At 41.6% G+C, this 16,306-nt stretch overlaps 1 protein-coding gene across 6 annotated transcripts in view; it reads right to left on the bottom strand.

Moving 5' to 3' along the window:
* Positions 1–16,306, bottom strand: part of LOC148891879 (voltage-dependent R-type calcium channel subunit alpha-1E-like) — a 117,064-nt gene that overhangs the window by 61,738 nt on the left and 39,020 nt on the right. For all 6 annotated transcript variants that reach the window (XM_089008707.1, XM_089008699.1, XM_089008701.1 and 3 more), the window contains one exon: positions 2,199–2,302. In XM_089008707.1, the coding sequence (XP_088864833.1) occupies positions 2,199–2,302 (104 nt within the window). The remainder of the gene's footprint in view (positions 1–2,198; positions 2,303–16,306) is intronic.

Below are 16,306 nucleotides of genomic sequence, written 5' to 3'. Positions count from 1 at the left end.
AAGTACTTAAAATCCTCCACCTTCATCATCTCTTCTACCTGTAGTATCACTCTTATACTTGGATCCCCCTCATTCACACGCATATATTCCGTCTTGCTGCGATTGATCTTCATTCCTCTCCTTTCCAGGGCATACGTCCACATCTGTAGTTTCTCCCCCAACTGTTCCATGCTCTCGCAGATCACAATGTCAGCTGCAAAGATCACGGTCCAAGGAGATTCTTGCCTAACATCATCAATCAGCCTGTCCATCAACATAGCGAATAAGAAGGGGCTCAGAGCTGATCCCTGGTGGAGTCCCACCTCCACCTTGAATTCCTCCGTCACACCGACAGCACACCTCACAACTGTCTTACAGTCATGATGCATGTCTGCACTGCTCTGACATACTTTTCTGTCACTCCAGACTTCCTCATGCAATGCCACAGCTCTTCTCTGGGCACCCTGTCATACGGTTTCTCCAGATCTACAAAGACACAATGCAAATCCTTCTGACCTTCTCGGTACTTCTCTATCAGCATTCTTAAAGCAAACTGCATCTGTCGTACTCTTTTTTTGGCATGAAGCCAGATTGCTGCTAACAAATGTTCACTTCTGCTCTTCGTCTAGCTTCAACTACTCTTTCCCAGAGTTTCATTGTATGGCTCATCAATTTTATTCCTCTCTAGTTCCTACAACTCTGTACATCTCCCTTGTTCTTAAAAATGGGCACCAGTACACTTCGTCTCCATTCTTCAGGCATCTGCTAACCATCTAAGATCTTGTTAAACAACCCAGTCAGGAACACCACTGCCATATCTCCTAGACACTTCTATACATCGATTGGTAAACCATCAGGCCCGAGTGCCTTTCCACCCTTCATTCTTTTCAGCGCCCTCCTCACTTCATCCTTGCTAATGCTTGCTACGTCTTGGTCCACAACATTCATGTCTTCTACTTTTTGTTCCTTCTCATTTTCCTCATTCATCAATTCGTCAAAGTACTCTTTCCATCTTGCCATCACACTACTGGCACCACTTTATACATTGCCATCTCTATCCCTTAATCACCCTAACCTGCTGCAGGTCTTTACCATCTTTGTGTCATGATCTGGTTGGTGACCAACGGGTGGCGCTGTCGCCCGCCTGCACCTGCACAGGTGCTGGTCGTCCCGATCAGTGGCGAACTGCCACGTTCGGATTGCCGACCAAAGGGTAGCGCTGTCAGCCCTGCCTACTGCCTCGCAGGTGCTGGTCGTTCCTAATCAGTGACACTCAAAAGGACTCCCGGCACAACCATTCGCTGTCGGGTGAATGTTGTATGATATGATATGTTCTATGACTCTGTGGTGGCTTCAGCCATCCACTATGGAATTGTCTGCTGGTCAGGCAGCATCACCACCCGGGACAGGAAAAGACTGGAGCGCCTTGTCAAGAGGGCCAGTTCTGCTCGCTGGACTCTCACAAGGAGGTGGGCAACAGACGGACACTAGCTAAACTAAAAGCTATGATGAACAGCCCCTCCCACCCCCTGCCTACCCTGACAGCACTGGGTAGCTCCTTCAACCAGAGACTATTACACCCGCGCTGCAAGAAGGAGAGGTACCGCCGCTCATTCCTACCGACTGCCGCCAGACTTCGCAATTCTCAATGATCACATATGAAAAAAAAAAAACTGGACACTTCTACACTACTGTAAAGATGGGTTGATGCAATACAGCTACATATATCAATATGCCTTTCTTGATACTTGCACTATGTACAGTTTTTTATGAAAAAGTTTTGCACATGTACAGTATATAGTTGACATTTTTATTTTGCTATGCTTAGAATATCTTGTTTTCTATCATTTCACCCCCCCCTCCCAATTCAATTCCCGTTGACTAAAAATGTCCTCATTGTGGGACCAATAAAGGTTTTCTGATTCTGATTGCACCAACAAGTCTCCTTATCTACCTTTGTTCCAGTCGATATACCATGTACTTTCCGACCTGTATATATGCCAAAAATGACAAAAGATCAAAATGAAAGTGTGTTTTTCAATTTCTTTCAATATATAAGGATTGTATTGAATCATTTTACACTTTAACATTGGTATGTTTACCTTTACAATGTCATTGGTGCCAGATGTTTAAACCTTGACGGACGGAGGTCGACGCCTCAGTTTGTCCCTTATTGCTACGGAGATGTATGAAACAGGATTGGCGTTTTAATGACTCACTGGGGATGCCGGAGACCAGCTTGAGGGGTCTCAAGACTCGTACGGCCCTAAGAGTACGAAGGTCCACTGGGATGTTCATGTGCGCTCCTGCCGTTGCCAGAATCCTAATGGACGGACGAGAAACTCATTGTCACTTGTTATCACTAATGCTGCTGGTCTGCGAAATGGAAGAGGCAACAGGGACAAAAAGATTCTCAGTGCTCTGGTGAGGTGAACACTTCTTGTCCGTGGTTCGGGACACACTACAAAGACAAAAATAGACGATACAAAGAGTTATAATCCCCTCAGATGAATGATTAAGGCTTCCTTTTACGAGAAAGCTCATATGCATTTTTCAATGCATATGACGCAAGCCAAGTGTGCAGCGGATGTATGGTGGTGAGGCACAATTTGCATTTGGCAAGGCGAGAGACACTATACATATACAATATATTTGTTTTTTGCCTCAACAAAGAATGTACCATACATCTGACATCACGTATGTATAAAATAAAACTGGCAGGCATTGCTATACTCATATCTCTTCCTACCCCCATACATATGACTGATGAACTGTACTTTATTGCTACCTACACAAATCATACTTAAGGCAAAAAGTATGATTTTAGTTGTTGTTTTATATATACAGTAAAGTCTCGTTATATCGATATCGTTTATATTGATAATACTGCTTATTACGACACTATTTTCTAGTCTTTTTATGTATAATTAGTTCCGTTTAGTACGATTCGTGGTTTTTACGAAAATCCGGTTACTACGGTGGTCTTTTTCATCTCCCGCTGGCCATTTTGCTATGTTTATATCGATACAAAAGATATTTAAGATGAATCGATATTTGCTTAGGGGTTTCTATACAGTACCACCATTATCAAAATTTGTATCGGTTGCGCCATTGGTCGACTTGGTCACGTGACTTGGTCACGTGAGTTTGTTACGTGACCAGCTCTCGTGTAGCAGAGCCATTTTCATTTTCAGACACTATCTCGTGTGTAGCAGACGAGATTGAAGTGTTTGTGTTAAAAGGTAAAAATGGGAAGCAGAAGAAGATTGATGACTTTTTTAAATTGCATACATAATACAGTAAGATGTAAGCGTTCAGTTTCCCTGTTGTTGTATATGAATGCAATCGTTTTTTGCAACAATGTTTCTTGTCTGCTGAAGCGTGATGATTTTGAAAATTACTGTACATTCCATACTGTGTAGTAAAGGACAACCGATGTCACTTTTTATTCAAATGCAAAACACCAATAAAAATGACTTCACGCCAAGACGTCTTGCATTGCTTGTGAATCAAAAAAATGGCTTCAGATTCGGATAATATGCTTTCTTGTTACACATCCAGTTATGAATATGATTCAAATACACAGTAGTTCTGAAGAGGAAAGCATACATGTTTGCCATCGATTAAAGAATTATATGTGCCATTTTGAGGCAACATTAAGGGAACATCTCTCACCCCCCCCCAAAAAAGAGGCACAAAATGGCGAGCTCCGTTTCTTATATAGCGCTTGGATGTCCTCTTTTGGCGGCTTTTGTTAATGCAGTTCGGCACAGGACGGATATATCGACAGTACGATTATATCGAATTTTTTTCTAACTCCCGAGAATATCGATATAAAACGAGACTGTGTGTATATATTACTTACTTTACTATATATATATATATAAATATATATATATAGTAAAGTCTCGTTATATCGATATTCTCGGGAGTCCGAAAAATATCGATATAACCGGGACTATCGATATATCCGACCCTGCGCGCATGTAATTTTTTCCTTGCGTTCATAGAAATACTATCGTAATAAGCGGTACTATCGATATAACCGATATCGATATAACGAGACTTTACTGTGTATATATATATATAATCCTCGTCTCACCCCCCATGGGTGGTGTCTGTCCCCCATACCATACCATACCAGAGGCCAGGAAGCTTGAGGGTTCTGCGCAGTATCCGTGCTGTTCCCAGCACTGCACATTTCTGGACCGAGATGTCCGATGTTGTTACCGAGATCTGTTGCAACATATATATATATATATATATATATATATATATATATATATATATATATATATATATATATATATATATATATATATATATATATATATATATATATATACAGTGAGACCTCAACTTACGAACATAATTGGTTCCCAGACAGAGTGTGTAAGGCGAAAAGTGTGTATCTCAAAAAACAATTTCCCATAGGAAACCATGAAAATGGGAATAATCTGTTCCCGGGTTTCCATAAAATATACTTTTCAACTAAATAAGCCTTAAAACTACACACAACCTACCTTATCCTATGTATAATAAATGTGCTATTGTATTGTAATGAAACAAATACACTGCACCATATAATAAAGTCACTTTATTTACATTTGTGATGGTCATTGATGGCTCTTAATTGACACCTGTTGCTTTCTGACTTGTAAGGTCTTACGAAACTGAGGCATCACATTATCTTTCATCATGTTGATGATATTTATAGCCTTTTCTGAATGGAACTGTTCAATAAAAGCCTGCACATCAACTGTTGAATAATAATAATAATAATAATAATAATAATACGTTTAATTTCAAGCGGCTTTCAAAACACCCAAGGACACTTTACAATAAAAACAATAAAACAAAGCACATAACAATAAAACCACAAGTAAAATGATACATCATAAAATAGCAGAATAAATTAGACATTGAAAGCAATTTTAAACAAATGGGTTTTGAGGTGGGCCTTGAAAATCAGAATCAGAATCAGAATCAGAATCAGAATCATCTTTATTGCCAAGTATGTAGTACAAGGAATTTGTTTCCGGTAGAATACGCTGCACTAGTATTGTCGTCAAAAAAACTGCTAAGTGGCACTATACAGTTCCATTTTGGCTACTGTTGAAAGAGTTCAAAGAGTTCAAAGAGTTAATGGCTTGGGGGAAGAAGCTGTTTAAATGTCTGCTGGATTTGGTGCGCATGGATCGGTAGCGCCTGCCTGAGGGGAGTAGCTGGAAAAGGTGGTGGGCAGGGTGCGGAGGGTCCAGTAGGATTTTCCGCGCCCTAGTTTGGATTCTTGCAGTGTGCAAGTCCTCGAGAGTGGGTAGGGCGGTGCCAATGATTTTTTCCGCCGTCCTAACTGTCCGTTGAAGTCGGATTTTGTCCATTTTTGTGGCGGCCCCGAACCAAACGGTGATGGAAGAACACAGGATGGATTCGATGATAGCCGTGTAGAAATGTTGCAGCACCTCCTGTGGCAGGCCATGCTTCTTTTGCAGCCTCAGGAAGTACATTCTCTGTTGGGCCTTTTTCAGGATAGAGTTGATGTTGACCTCCCACTTCATGTCCTGGGAGACTGTGATTCCCAGGAACTTGAAGGTCTCAACGGTTGACACAAGGCAGTTGTATAGTGTGAGGGGTAGCTGTGGTGATGGATGTTTCCTGAAGTCCACAATCATCTCAACTGTCTTGAGCGTGTTCAGCTCCAGGTTGTGACGGCTGCACCAGCGCTCCAGCTGCTCCACTTGTTGTCGGTACGCAGACTCGTCGCCGTCTTTGATGAGACCGATGACCGTGGTTCGTCTGCGAACTTTATGAATTTGACAGCTGGGTGCATTGAGGTGCAGTCGTTCGTGTAGAGAGAGAAGAGCAATGGAGAGAGGACGCATCCCTGCGGGGCTCCAGTGCTGGTTCGTGTTGTGGATGATATATTTCCCAGTCTGACCTGTTGTGTCCGTCCTGTCAGGAAAATAGGGAGGGAGTCAATATTACGGATGTTGGGTGGAAGTGAATTCCAGAGTTTGGGAGCAGAGCGGCTGAAAGCTCTGCATCCCATTGTGGTGAGACAGGCAGAGGGCACATAGAGGTGGAGGGAGGATGAGGATCTGAGGGACCGAGAGGGAACAGAGATTTGAAGCAGGTCAGAAAGATAGGAAGGGGCAAGGTTATGGATGGCTTTGAATGTAAAAAGAAGTATTTTGAATTCGATTCGATGCTTTACAGGTAGCCAGTGAAGTTGCTGGAGGACAGGGGTGATGTGGTGAAAGGAGGGTTTTCTAGTGATGATCCGGGCTGAAGAATTTTGGACGAGTTGGAGTTTATGGAGAATCTGATTGATACCGAAGAGAAGCGAGTTACAATAATCGATGCGGGAGGTGACGAGACTGTGGATAAGGATAGCAGCGGAGTGAGGGGTGAGCAAGGGACGGAGACGGTTAATATTACGGAGGTGGAAATAAGCAGACCGAGTTATGTTATTTATATGGGAGTGAAAAGATAGTGAGCTATTGAAGATGACACCCAGGCTCTTGACCTGAGGGGAGGGGGACACGGTTGAACTGTCAATGGTGAGAGAAAAAGTGGTAGTTTTGTGGAGGGTGGATTTGGTACCGACAAGGAGAAGTTCAGTTTTTTTCACTGTTAAGCTTGAGAAAGTTATGGGAAAGCCAGGATTTAATTTCTGAGAGGCAAAGTGAGAGGGATGAAGGTGGAAGAGAGGCGTCAGTTTGCTGGAGAGGTAGAGGAGTTGGGTGTCATCCGCGAAGCAGTGAAAGTGAATGCCAAACTTACAGAAAATATTGCCAAGAGGAAGTAGGTAGATAATAAAGAGAAGTGGCCCCAGGACAGACCCTTGAGGTACACCAGAGGACACAGGAGAGGACCGTGAGGTGAACGAGTTGATTTGGATAAATTGTGAGCGATTAGAGAGATAGGAATGAAACCAGCGAAGTGGGGTGTGGGTGATGCCTCGGGTGGAAAGTCTGAGCAGGATAGGGTGGGAAATGGTGTCAAAAGCTGAGGTCAGGTCAAGAAGGAGAGTGAACTGGCATCGGCTCCCATAAAATGATCATTTGTGATTTTTATGAGAGCCGATTCAGTAGTGTGGCGGGGGCGGAAACCAGACTGGAATTGTTCGTAGAGGTTATTGTGAGTGAGGTGAGAGTGAAGCTGGGACACAACTGTCTTTTCAAGGATTTTGGCGATGAATGGAAGGTGGGAAATAGGGCGTAAGTTATTGAAATCGTTTGGATCTGAGCCAGGTCTTTTCAGGATTGGAGTAACAGCTGCGGTTTTGAGTGGGATAGGAACAATTCCAGTTGATAATGAGGAGTGAATAATGGTTGAAATAAATGGGAGAAGAGAGGGTAGGCAGGACTTGATAAGGATAGTAGGGAGGGGGTCGAGCTGACAGGAGGAATTATTGGATTTGGTGATTATGTCTGCGATTATAGAGGGATGGGGGAGTTCAAAAGCGGAAAGTAGTTGGGAAGGAGTAGAAAGGCTGGGAGAGGGGGGGGACAGAGGACCCGAGGTGCTGATGGATTTTGTTTATCTTTTCACTAAAAAACATAAGCAGAGTGTTGCATGTATCAGAGGAATAAAAAAAGCGGAGAGAGATAGGAGGTTGTATGATTTTGTGATAGAGGGAAAAGACGACCCGTGAGTTTCTAGAATTATTGTCAATGAGTCCAGAGTAATATTGCGATTTTGCGCGTGAGATTGAGTCCTTGTAATGGGTGAGGTGAGTTGTGTACATGTCCTTGTGAGTAGTGAGCCCGGTCTTCCTGTAGAGTCTTTCCAGTTGGCGAGATTTTGTCTTGATGGAGCGGAGATAGGCGGTGAACCAGGGGGGAGACCGGGTAAATTGGACGGACTGGGACTTTACAGGAGCAAGGGCGTTGATGGTGTTCGTGAGGTCCGCGTTGTACCGGGAGACAAGTTCATCAGGGGATGAGTTGTAGTCCGGAGTCAGGGTGGCAATCATTTCAGCGAGGGTGACAACGTCGATGTCCTTGATGTTGCGATATGTGATGACACGGGTGGTTTGGGGAGAGAGAGGGTGATGGAAACGTTGAATGAAACCAGGAAATGGTCTGTTATAGGAAGTTCATTAGCCGTGCAATTCTTTGGGATAAGGCCAGACATGCAAATGAGGTCCCGGGTGTGGCCTTTTATGTGGGTGGGAAAGTCCGAGAATTGATGCAGACCAAAGCTGTCAAGTGAGGAGGTGAAATCTTTAGTGAGGGGAAGAGTGGAATTGTCCATGTGGATGTTGAAGTCCCAGAGAATAATTACATTTGGTGACAGGGTGGAGAGGTGTGTGAGGACATCAGAGAATTCTTTTAGAAAGTCACAATGTGGTTTTGGTGCACGGTATACAGTGGCTATGATAGTGGGCGAGGGTCCAGAAATTTTACATGCAAGGCATTCGAATGATAAGGTTTCCTGGAGAGAAACTTGAAGGATTTTCCAGTTCTTGTGGTAAATTATCGCGAGACCACCTCCGCGGCCTGAGAGGCGGGGCTTAGAAATGTAAACAAAGCCTGGCGGAGTGGCGTCATTGAGCTCGGAGAAGTCTATCGCCATTTGCCAGGTCTCATTTATACAAAAAAGTCAAGCTTACGGTCAATTAGGATGTCTTGCATAAAACAACCCTTGCCCGTAAGCGAGCGGACGTTGAGGAGGCCGAAGTGTACGCTGGTGGCGTCCCCACTGCCAGGCCGGCTAGCATACGGTGATCGACACAGCGGCTGCTCCTTCTGTGCGGCTGGCGGACGGATGACCACAGGGAGGTGATATCCTTGGAGCCATCGAGGTGAAAGCTTCGATGTGATCCGCGGTTGATATACCTCCGAGAAGGGCGACGAGCGATTTCCGGAAACCGGAGAATCGCCAGCGGCACGCTCGTCCATCGGGAGCGGAACTTCAGCAGCTCCGCCGCCGAGTACTACAGCCGCCCAACAGGTCGATGGAGAAGCGACATGACATTCACCAGCAACACCGAGAGAGAGGCAGCGGCCCGGTTAGCCCTCGACAGCGGGCACAAGTGGGTGGAGATTATAACGCGGCTTCGTCTGTGATCCGGTTAAGCGACCGGAATCATGAGATGAATCGATAGCCATCGTTCGTTCGGTGACTGTCTGGTATTTCCAGAGGTTCGTGAACCATGAAAAAGCTAAAAAGAGGTTAAAAAAGGCTAAAAGAAGTTAAAAACATCTCGCGGGAAAGCAGCGGCAGCCAAAGCGCGCCAGCGTACGCTCGACCCGGAAGTAGTGCTGACTTCAATGGCCAGCTTCTGCTTGTCCTCTTGCAGGCAAATCAAATTCTCTGTGTTGATGACCTCATTATGGTCAGCAACAAGCTCCTCGATGTGATCTGCATTCACTTCGAGTCCCGTAGGTGCTGGCAGAGATTTTATGACAACAATAGGCGCGAGTCCGATGATTCCACGGACGCGGAATAAAACGCGACAAAAGAAGGCGGGCGGGGGCAATAAAATGGCACACTCGCGTCTAACAATCACCTGGTGCAAAGCAAACTTATGGAGCACAAGCAAACTTTTGGAGCACAAGACATAGTGATGCACAGTGAGGTGACAGTGACTCGTTGAAAGGAAATTAAATTGAATTGTTGCGAGCGGCAGCCACGCCCAAGCTGTCAACTCGCACGTGACAATTTAGCGTGACTATTGACACGCTGTTCCGGTGTGTGTGAAAACACTAGCTCTGATTGGCTTACCATGACACATGACTACCCTTTCGCCAATCACAATCACTTCTATCGCATCTTGACGAGGTGCGTTCAAGTGTAGCAACACAAAAACGTTGGCAAGTGTTTGTCACCGCTCAATCAGTTAGACAATGCTTTCCAAACAGCCTAGAGTCATAAGAAGTCGTGCGCTATTCTCGAACCTGAACGCACCCCAAGTCTTGGATGACAAATAAACAGAGCAGAGTAGACGTGTACGGCTGGTAGTTTCTTCAATTTATTCATAGTAACGCACCACATTTGAACTGAGGCTGAACACGAGCCTGTGGTGTTTATTTTCCGGTCCCATAATAGTAAAATTATCAGCAAAAAGCTCCAAGTAGGCGATCGACGAGTGCATTCAATGAGAAGGGGTATGGAAAGTAGCGCCGGCTGGAGCGCGGTTCGGTCGTGTGCGTCCGCCGAAGATCACTTTCGCCAGATCCGAAGGTCGTGTGCTTGATCGACCGGCCGTGGTGGGTGTGTATTATGAAAATAGTGCTTATTATAAGGCTTAATTTTCATAATTTTGACGTTCGTATGATGAAAAGTTCAGATTATAAGGCGTTCGTAAATTGAGGTCTCACTGTATATATATATATATATATATATATATATATATATATATATATATATATATATATATATATATATATATATATATATATATATATATATATATATATATACATACAGTAAAGTCTCGATATATCGATAGTCCCGGTTATATCGATACTATTTCTATGCACGCACTGAGAAAATGCAAACAGGGTCGGATATATCGATAGTCCCGGTTATATCGATATTTTTTCGGACTCCCTTGAATATCGATATAACGAGACTTTACTGTATATCATTTGTTTTAAAGTGCACTATGCATAAACTTTATTTGAGTTGATACATGGTAGCACGATTTAAGTACAACATACGAAAATTATTTATTGAAATGATAACGTCTCGACTTAATTTCACTTTTTGTTGGGATGTGGCTGGGGACACTGGTAAGAATTAAGGTGGTCAAAGTATGTCTGGCCACTCAAAACTGCCGCAGCCCTTGAAATGAATACTTGAGTACTTTTGCAACCTCTCGTTATTTACAATCTCAGCCAATGAAAATCTAGATAGCAAGCAACTTCACCTAATGATGAACTCAGTTACAGGTTAAAAAAATACCAATTATGGTGTTCCACATTTTTTTCACTTAAAAAAATCAGCTTGGCGGGGGTCTTTAGCATATATTTTTTATTTTAGCTCTTAAATATTTTATCTATGGCAACATGAATAAGTCCTCGGGACTTCATTGCGAACATGAAGCAGTGCAAACTGGCGGCAGAAAGGCTGCATTAATTACATGCAGTCTCTCCCACACACCTCCACCTACACTCCCAAGGCCGCCAACATTAAGCACAGCACTGCAGTTGCCATTTCAGCGCAGCTCAGCGTATGTGAGTTGGCCTCCTGTGTGGACACACATCAGTGGCTCTAATGCAAGCAAAAGAACACTAAGTCATTTATGTGATGCAACTGAATTTGAAATGATGATTATATTATAAAACAATGTTGTGTGAATACATGAGAAATTTGGCTCAGGAATGAAAACAGATAGGTTTGATAAGAGCAAACATTTAAAAGAATAGAAGATCAACTATATTTTATTACCATATGTGTGTATAATGTTTATTTTTACAACGATTACATTAAACTTAGCTGAATTAAAGTCAATTTTAATCAGTCCGGATGTATACAGAAACTTACAATTGGACACATTTTTTTAAAATACAGTAATTGAGCAAAACCTTTTTCCTGATTGTATCCACTTATGTATAGCTCTTTCCTTGCATTTAAAAAGTTCTGTCATTTGTCCTGCGCCAGTGAGTTTCGTTCGTCCTCGTGTGTGCACTCCAGCATGTCTTATCAGCCCTTGCAATGTTTCCAGGGATAAATATACCCTTACCTCTGAACTCTGCTACTATTTCCTCTCTCAAAGTTGACAAAAAATACTTTTAATACCCCATAAGATTATATTACAATGTTTTTATTCAAACACAATGAAACCTTCTAAACCAACAGGACAGCTCTGTGAGGCACACAGTCAATCCTTTGTGTTGTGTCACATTAAATGTTATTTTGTTTTTGTTTTGTTGTTGTTTTGATTTCAAGATGGCGCCGAGAATGGCTGCCTGTACATCAGCTTTAAATTTTGTTTATCTACTACTTTTATATATACATATGTATATTGTTTTATATATATATAATAATTATTATATATAATAATTATATATATATATATATATATATATATATATATATATATATATATATATATATATATATATATATATATATATATATATTGTGATGATATTATATTATATATATAATTAGATATATACTATATATATAATATATTTATTTAGATACAGTAAAGTCTCGTTATATCGATATTCAAGGTGAGGCCACTAAAAATATCGTTATAACCGGGACTATCGATATATCCGACCCTGTTTGCATTGTAATTTTATCCGTGCGTGCATAGAAATAGTATCGATATAACCGGGACTATCGATATATCCGATATCGATATAACGAGACTTTACTGTATTTATTTATATACATTTTTATACTTATAAATATATATATCTATATATATATATATATATATATATATATATATATTTATATATCATATATATATTTTTATTTACATTAAAGTTTCGTTATATCGATAGTACCGCTTATTAACGATACTATTTTCATTTCCCTTGCACATTTCTAGTCTTTTTTATGTATATATGTAGTACCGTTTAGTATTTTAGTAATATGTTATTACGATAACATAACGATCCCGTTATTACGACGCTCCTTTTCATCCCCCGCCGCCATTTTTGTTGTTTATATCGATTTATCCGTCGCGCCATTGGTCAACTTGGTCACGTGTCTTGTTTACGTGAGTCGCCCATCGGTCGCGCCATTGGTCGACTTGTTCACATGAGCCGCCATCGGTCGCGCTATTGGTCGAATTGGCCGTGTGACTTTGTCACGTGACACGCCATGAGTCGCGCCATTGGTCAACTTGGTCACGTGTTTTGGTTACGTGTCACGCCACTTCAGTCGCGACATTTGGTCGACTTGGTCTCAGGTGCCTTGGTTACGTGCCACGCACCCGTGTAGCTAGAGCATTTTTCATTTTCAGAACGCTAGCTCGTGTGTAGCAGACGAGATTGAATGTGTTTGTGTTAAAAGGTAAAAATGGGAAGCAGAAGAATGATTGTTGACTTTTTTAAATTGTATACATAATACAGTAAGGATGTAAGTGTTGCAGTTTCCCTGTTGTGTTATGTACATGCCCACTGTACTGTAATATGAATGCAAATAGTTTTTTTGCAACAATGTTTTCTTGTTTTGTCTGCTGAAGCGCGATGATTTGGAAAATTTTTAACATTCCATACTGTGTATTAAAGGTCAGCGATGTCACTTTTTATTCAAATGCAAATAAAAATGACTTCACGCCAGGACGTCTTGCATTGCTTGTGAATCCAAACAATGGCTTCAGATTCGGATAATATGCTTTCTTCGGAATCAGAATCAGAATCAGAATCAGAATCATCCTTATTGCCAAGTATGTAGGACACACAAGGAATTTGTTTCCGGTAGAACACGGTGCACTAGTATCGTCTCGTCAAAAAAAACTGCCAAGTGGCACTTTACAGTTCCATTTTGGACTACTGTTGAAGTGTTTCAAAGAGTTAATGGCTTGGGGGAAGAAGCTGTTTAAATGTCTGCTGGATTTGGTGCGCATGGATCGGTAGCGCCTGCCTGAGGGGAGTAGCTGGAAAAGGTGGTGCTGGAAAAGCTGTGGTGATGGATGTTTCCTGAAGTCCACGATCATCTCAACTGTCTTGAGCGTGTTCAGCTCCAGGTTGTGACGGCTGCACCAGAGCTCCAGCTGCTCCACTTGTTGTCGGTACGCAGACTCGTCGCCGTCTTTGATGAGACCGATGACCGTGGTGTCGTCTGCGAACTTTATGAATTTGACAGCTGGGTGCGTTGAGATGCAGTCGTTTGTGTAGAGAGAGAAGAGCAATGGAGAGAGGACGCATCCCTGCGGGGTTCCAGTGCTCGTGGTTCGTGTTGTGGATGATATATTTCCCAGTCTGACCTGTTGTGTCCGTCCTGTCAGGAAGCTGAGGGTCCACTGGCTTCTTGTTACACATCCAGTTATGAATATGTTTCAAATACACTGTAGTTCTGAAGATTAAAGCATACATGTTTACAATCATTAAAGAATTATATGTGCCATTTTGAGGCAACATTGGGGGAACATCTCTCACCCAAAAAAAAAAGGGAGCTATCGGATATATCGATAGTCCCGGTTATATCGATATTTTTTCGGACTCCCTTGAATATCGATATAACGAGACTTTACTGTATATCATTTGTTTTAAAGTGCACTATGCATAAACTTTATTTGAGTTGATACATGGTAGCACGATTTAAGTACAACATACGAAAATTATTTATTGAAATGATAACGTCTCGACTTAATTTCACTTTTTGTTGGGATGTGGCTGGGGACACTGGTAAGAATTAAGGTGGTCAAAGTATGTCTGGCCACTCAAAACTGCCGCAGCCCTTGAAATGAATACTTGAGTACTTTTGCAACCTCTCGTTATTTACAATCTCAGCCAATGAAAATCTAGATAGCAAGCAACTTCACCTAATGATGAACTCAGTTACAGGTTAAAAAAATACCAATTATGGTGTTCCACATTTTTTTCACTTAAAAAAATCAGCTTGGCGGGGGTCTTTAGCATATATTTTTTATTTTAGCTCTTAAATATTTTATCTATGGCAACATGAATAAGTCCTCGGGACTTCATTGCGAACATGAAGCAGTGCAAACTGGCGGCAGAAAGGCTGCATTAATTACATGCAGTCTCTCCCACACACCTCCACCTACACTCCCAAGGCCGCCAACATTAAGCACAGCACTGCAGTTGCCATTTCAGCGCAGCTCAGCGTATGTGAGTTGGCCTCCTGTGTGGACACACATCAGTGGCTCTAATGCAAGCAAAAGAACACTAAGTCATTTATGTGATGCAACTGAATTTGAAATGATGATTATATTATAAAACAATGTTGTGTGAATACATGAGAAATTTGGCTCAGGAATGAAAACAGATAGGTTTGATAAGAGCAAACATTTAAAAGAATAGAAGATCAACTATATTTTATTACCATATGTGTGTATAATGTTTATTTTTACAACGATTACATTAAACTTAGCTGAATTAAAGTCAATTTTAATCAGTCCGGATGTATACAGAAACTTACAATTGGACACATTTTTTTAAAATACAGTAATTGAGCAAAACCTTTTTCCTGATTGTATCCACTTATGTATAGCTCTTTCCTTGCATTTAAAAAGTTCTGTCATTTGTCCTGCGCCAGTGAGTTTCGTTCGTCCTCGTGTGTGCACTCCAGCATGTCTTATCAGCCCTTGCAATGTTTCCAGGGATAAATATACCCTTACCTCTGAACTCTGCTACTATTTCCTCTCTCAAAGTTGACAAAAAATACTTTTAATACCCCATAAGATTATATTACAATGTTTTTATTCAAACACAATGAAACCTTCTAAACCAACAGGACAGCTCTGTGAGGCACACAGTCAATCCTTTGTGTTGTGTCACATTAAATGTTATTTTGTTTTTGTTTTGTTGTTGTTTTGATTTCAAGATGGCGCCGAGAATGGCTGCCTGTACATCAGCTTTAAATTTTGTTTATCTACTACTTTTATATATACATATGTATATTGTTTTATATATATATAATAATTATTATATATAATAATTATATATATATATATATATATATATATATATATATATATATATATATATATATATATATATATATATATATATATATATTGTGATGTCACGAGAGGCTGTGTCCTGGAGGGCAAATATATCCCCCTAAGATGGCTCCACCCAGAGAGAGTCTTGGCCCCATCTGGTGGAAGGCAGCAATTAAAACCACACAACCTGCAGCTGATCAGGGCGGGATTGGCAGGCAAGGCTCTTAAGGCAGAGAGCCTCTGAGTGTGGAGCTTGGGGAAAGACAAGCTCGATTGCTGTGCTCTGTGAAGAAGTTGATTGCTGCGTGGAACTCATTGCCAGTTGGGACCACACGACTGGACACTGGATTTGGACCTTGCTAAGGTGGCTAGGCTACATGAGGAGGACGTCAAGAGGGGTGAGGCCTAGAGACTCTTGGAAAAGAACTCCGTCTTCAGTTTTACCTCAGAAGAGACTTCATTTTGATTTAAGTATTGGAAGAGACACTATTCAAACCTTTGTTGCTTGTGAATCCCCCCTGAAACCCTTGATTAAAACCTTTGTTTGTATCCAAACCTGTCGTCCATTGCACTTCTTGTCCTGTCCTGCTGAGAGATAGCCTCTCACGATATCACAATATATATATATATATATATATCCTTTTCCTTTGGGCTTTTCCCGTCAAGGGGTCGCCACAGCGAATCAGTAACCTCCATCTTCAGAGGTATGATATGTATGTTTGTTTT

The sequence above is a fragment of the Hippocampus bargibanti genome, linkage group LG11 (assembly GCF_051943395.1).
Source record: "Hippocampus bargibanti isolate YZ-2025 linkage group LG11, ASM5194339v1, whole genome shotgun sequence".
NCBI lineage: Eukaryota > Metazoa > Chordata > Actinopteri > Syngnathiformes > Syngnathidae > Hippocampus > Hippocampus bargibanti.
This window is presented reverse-complemented; position numbering and strand designations above follow the sequence as displayed.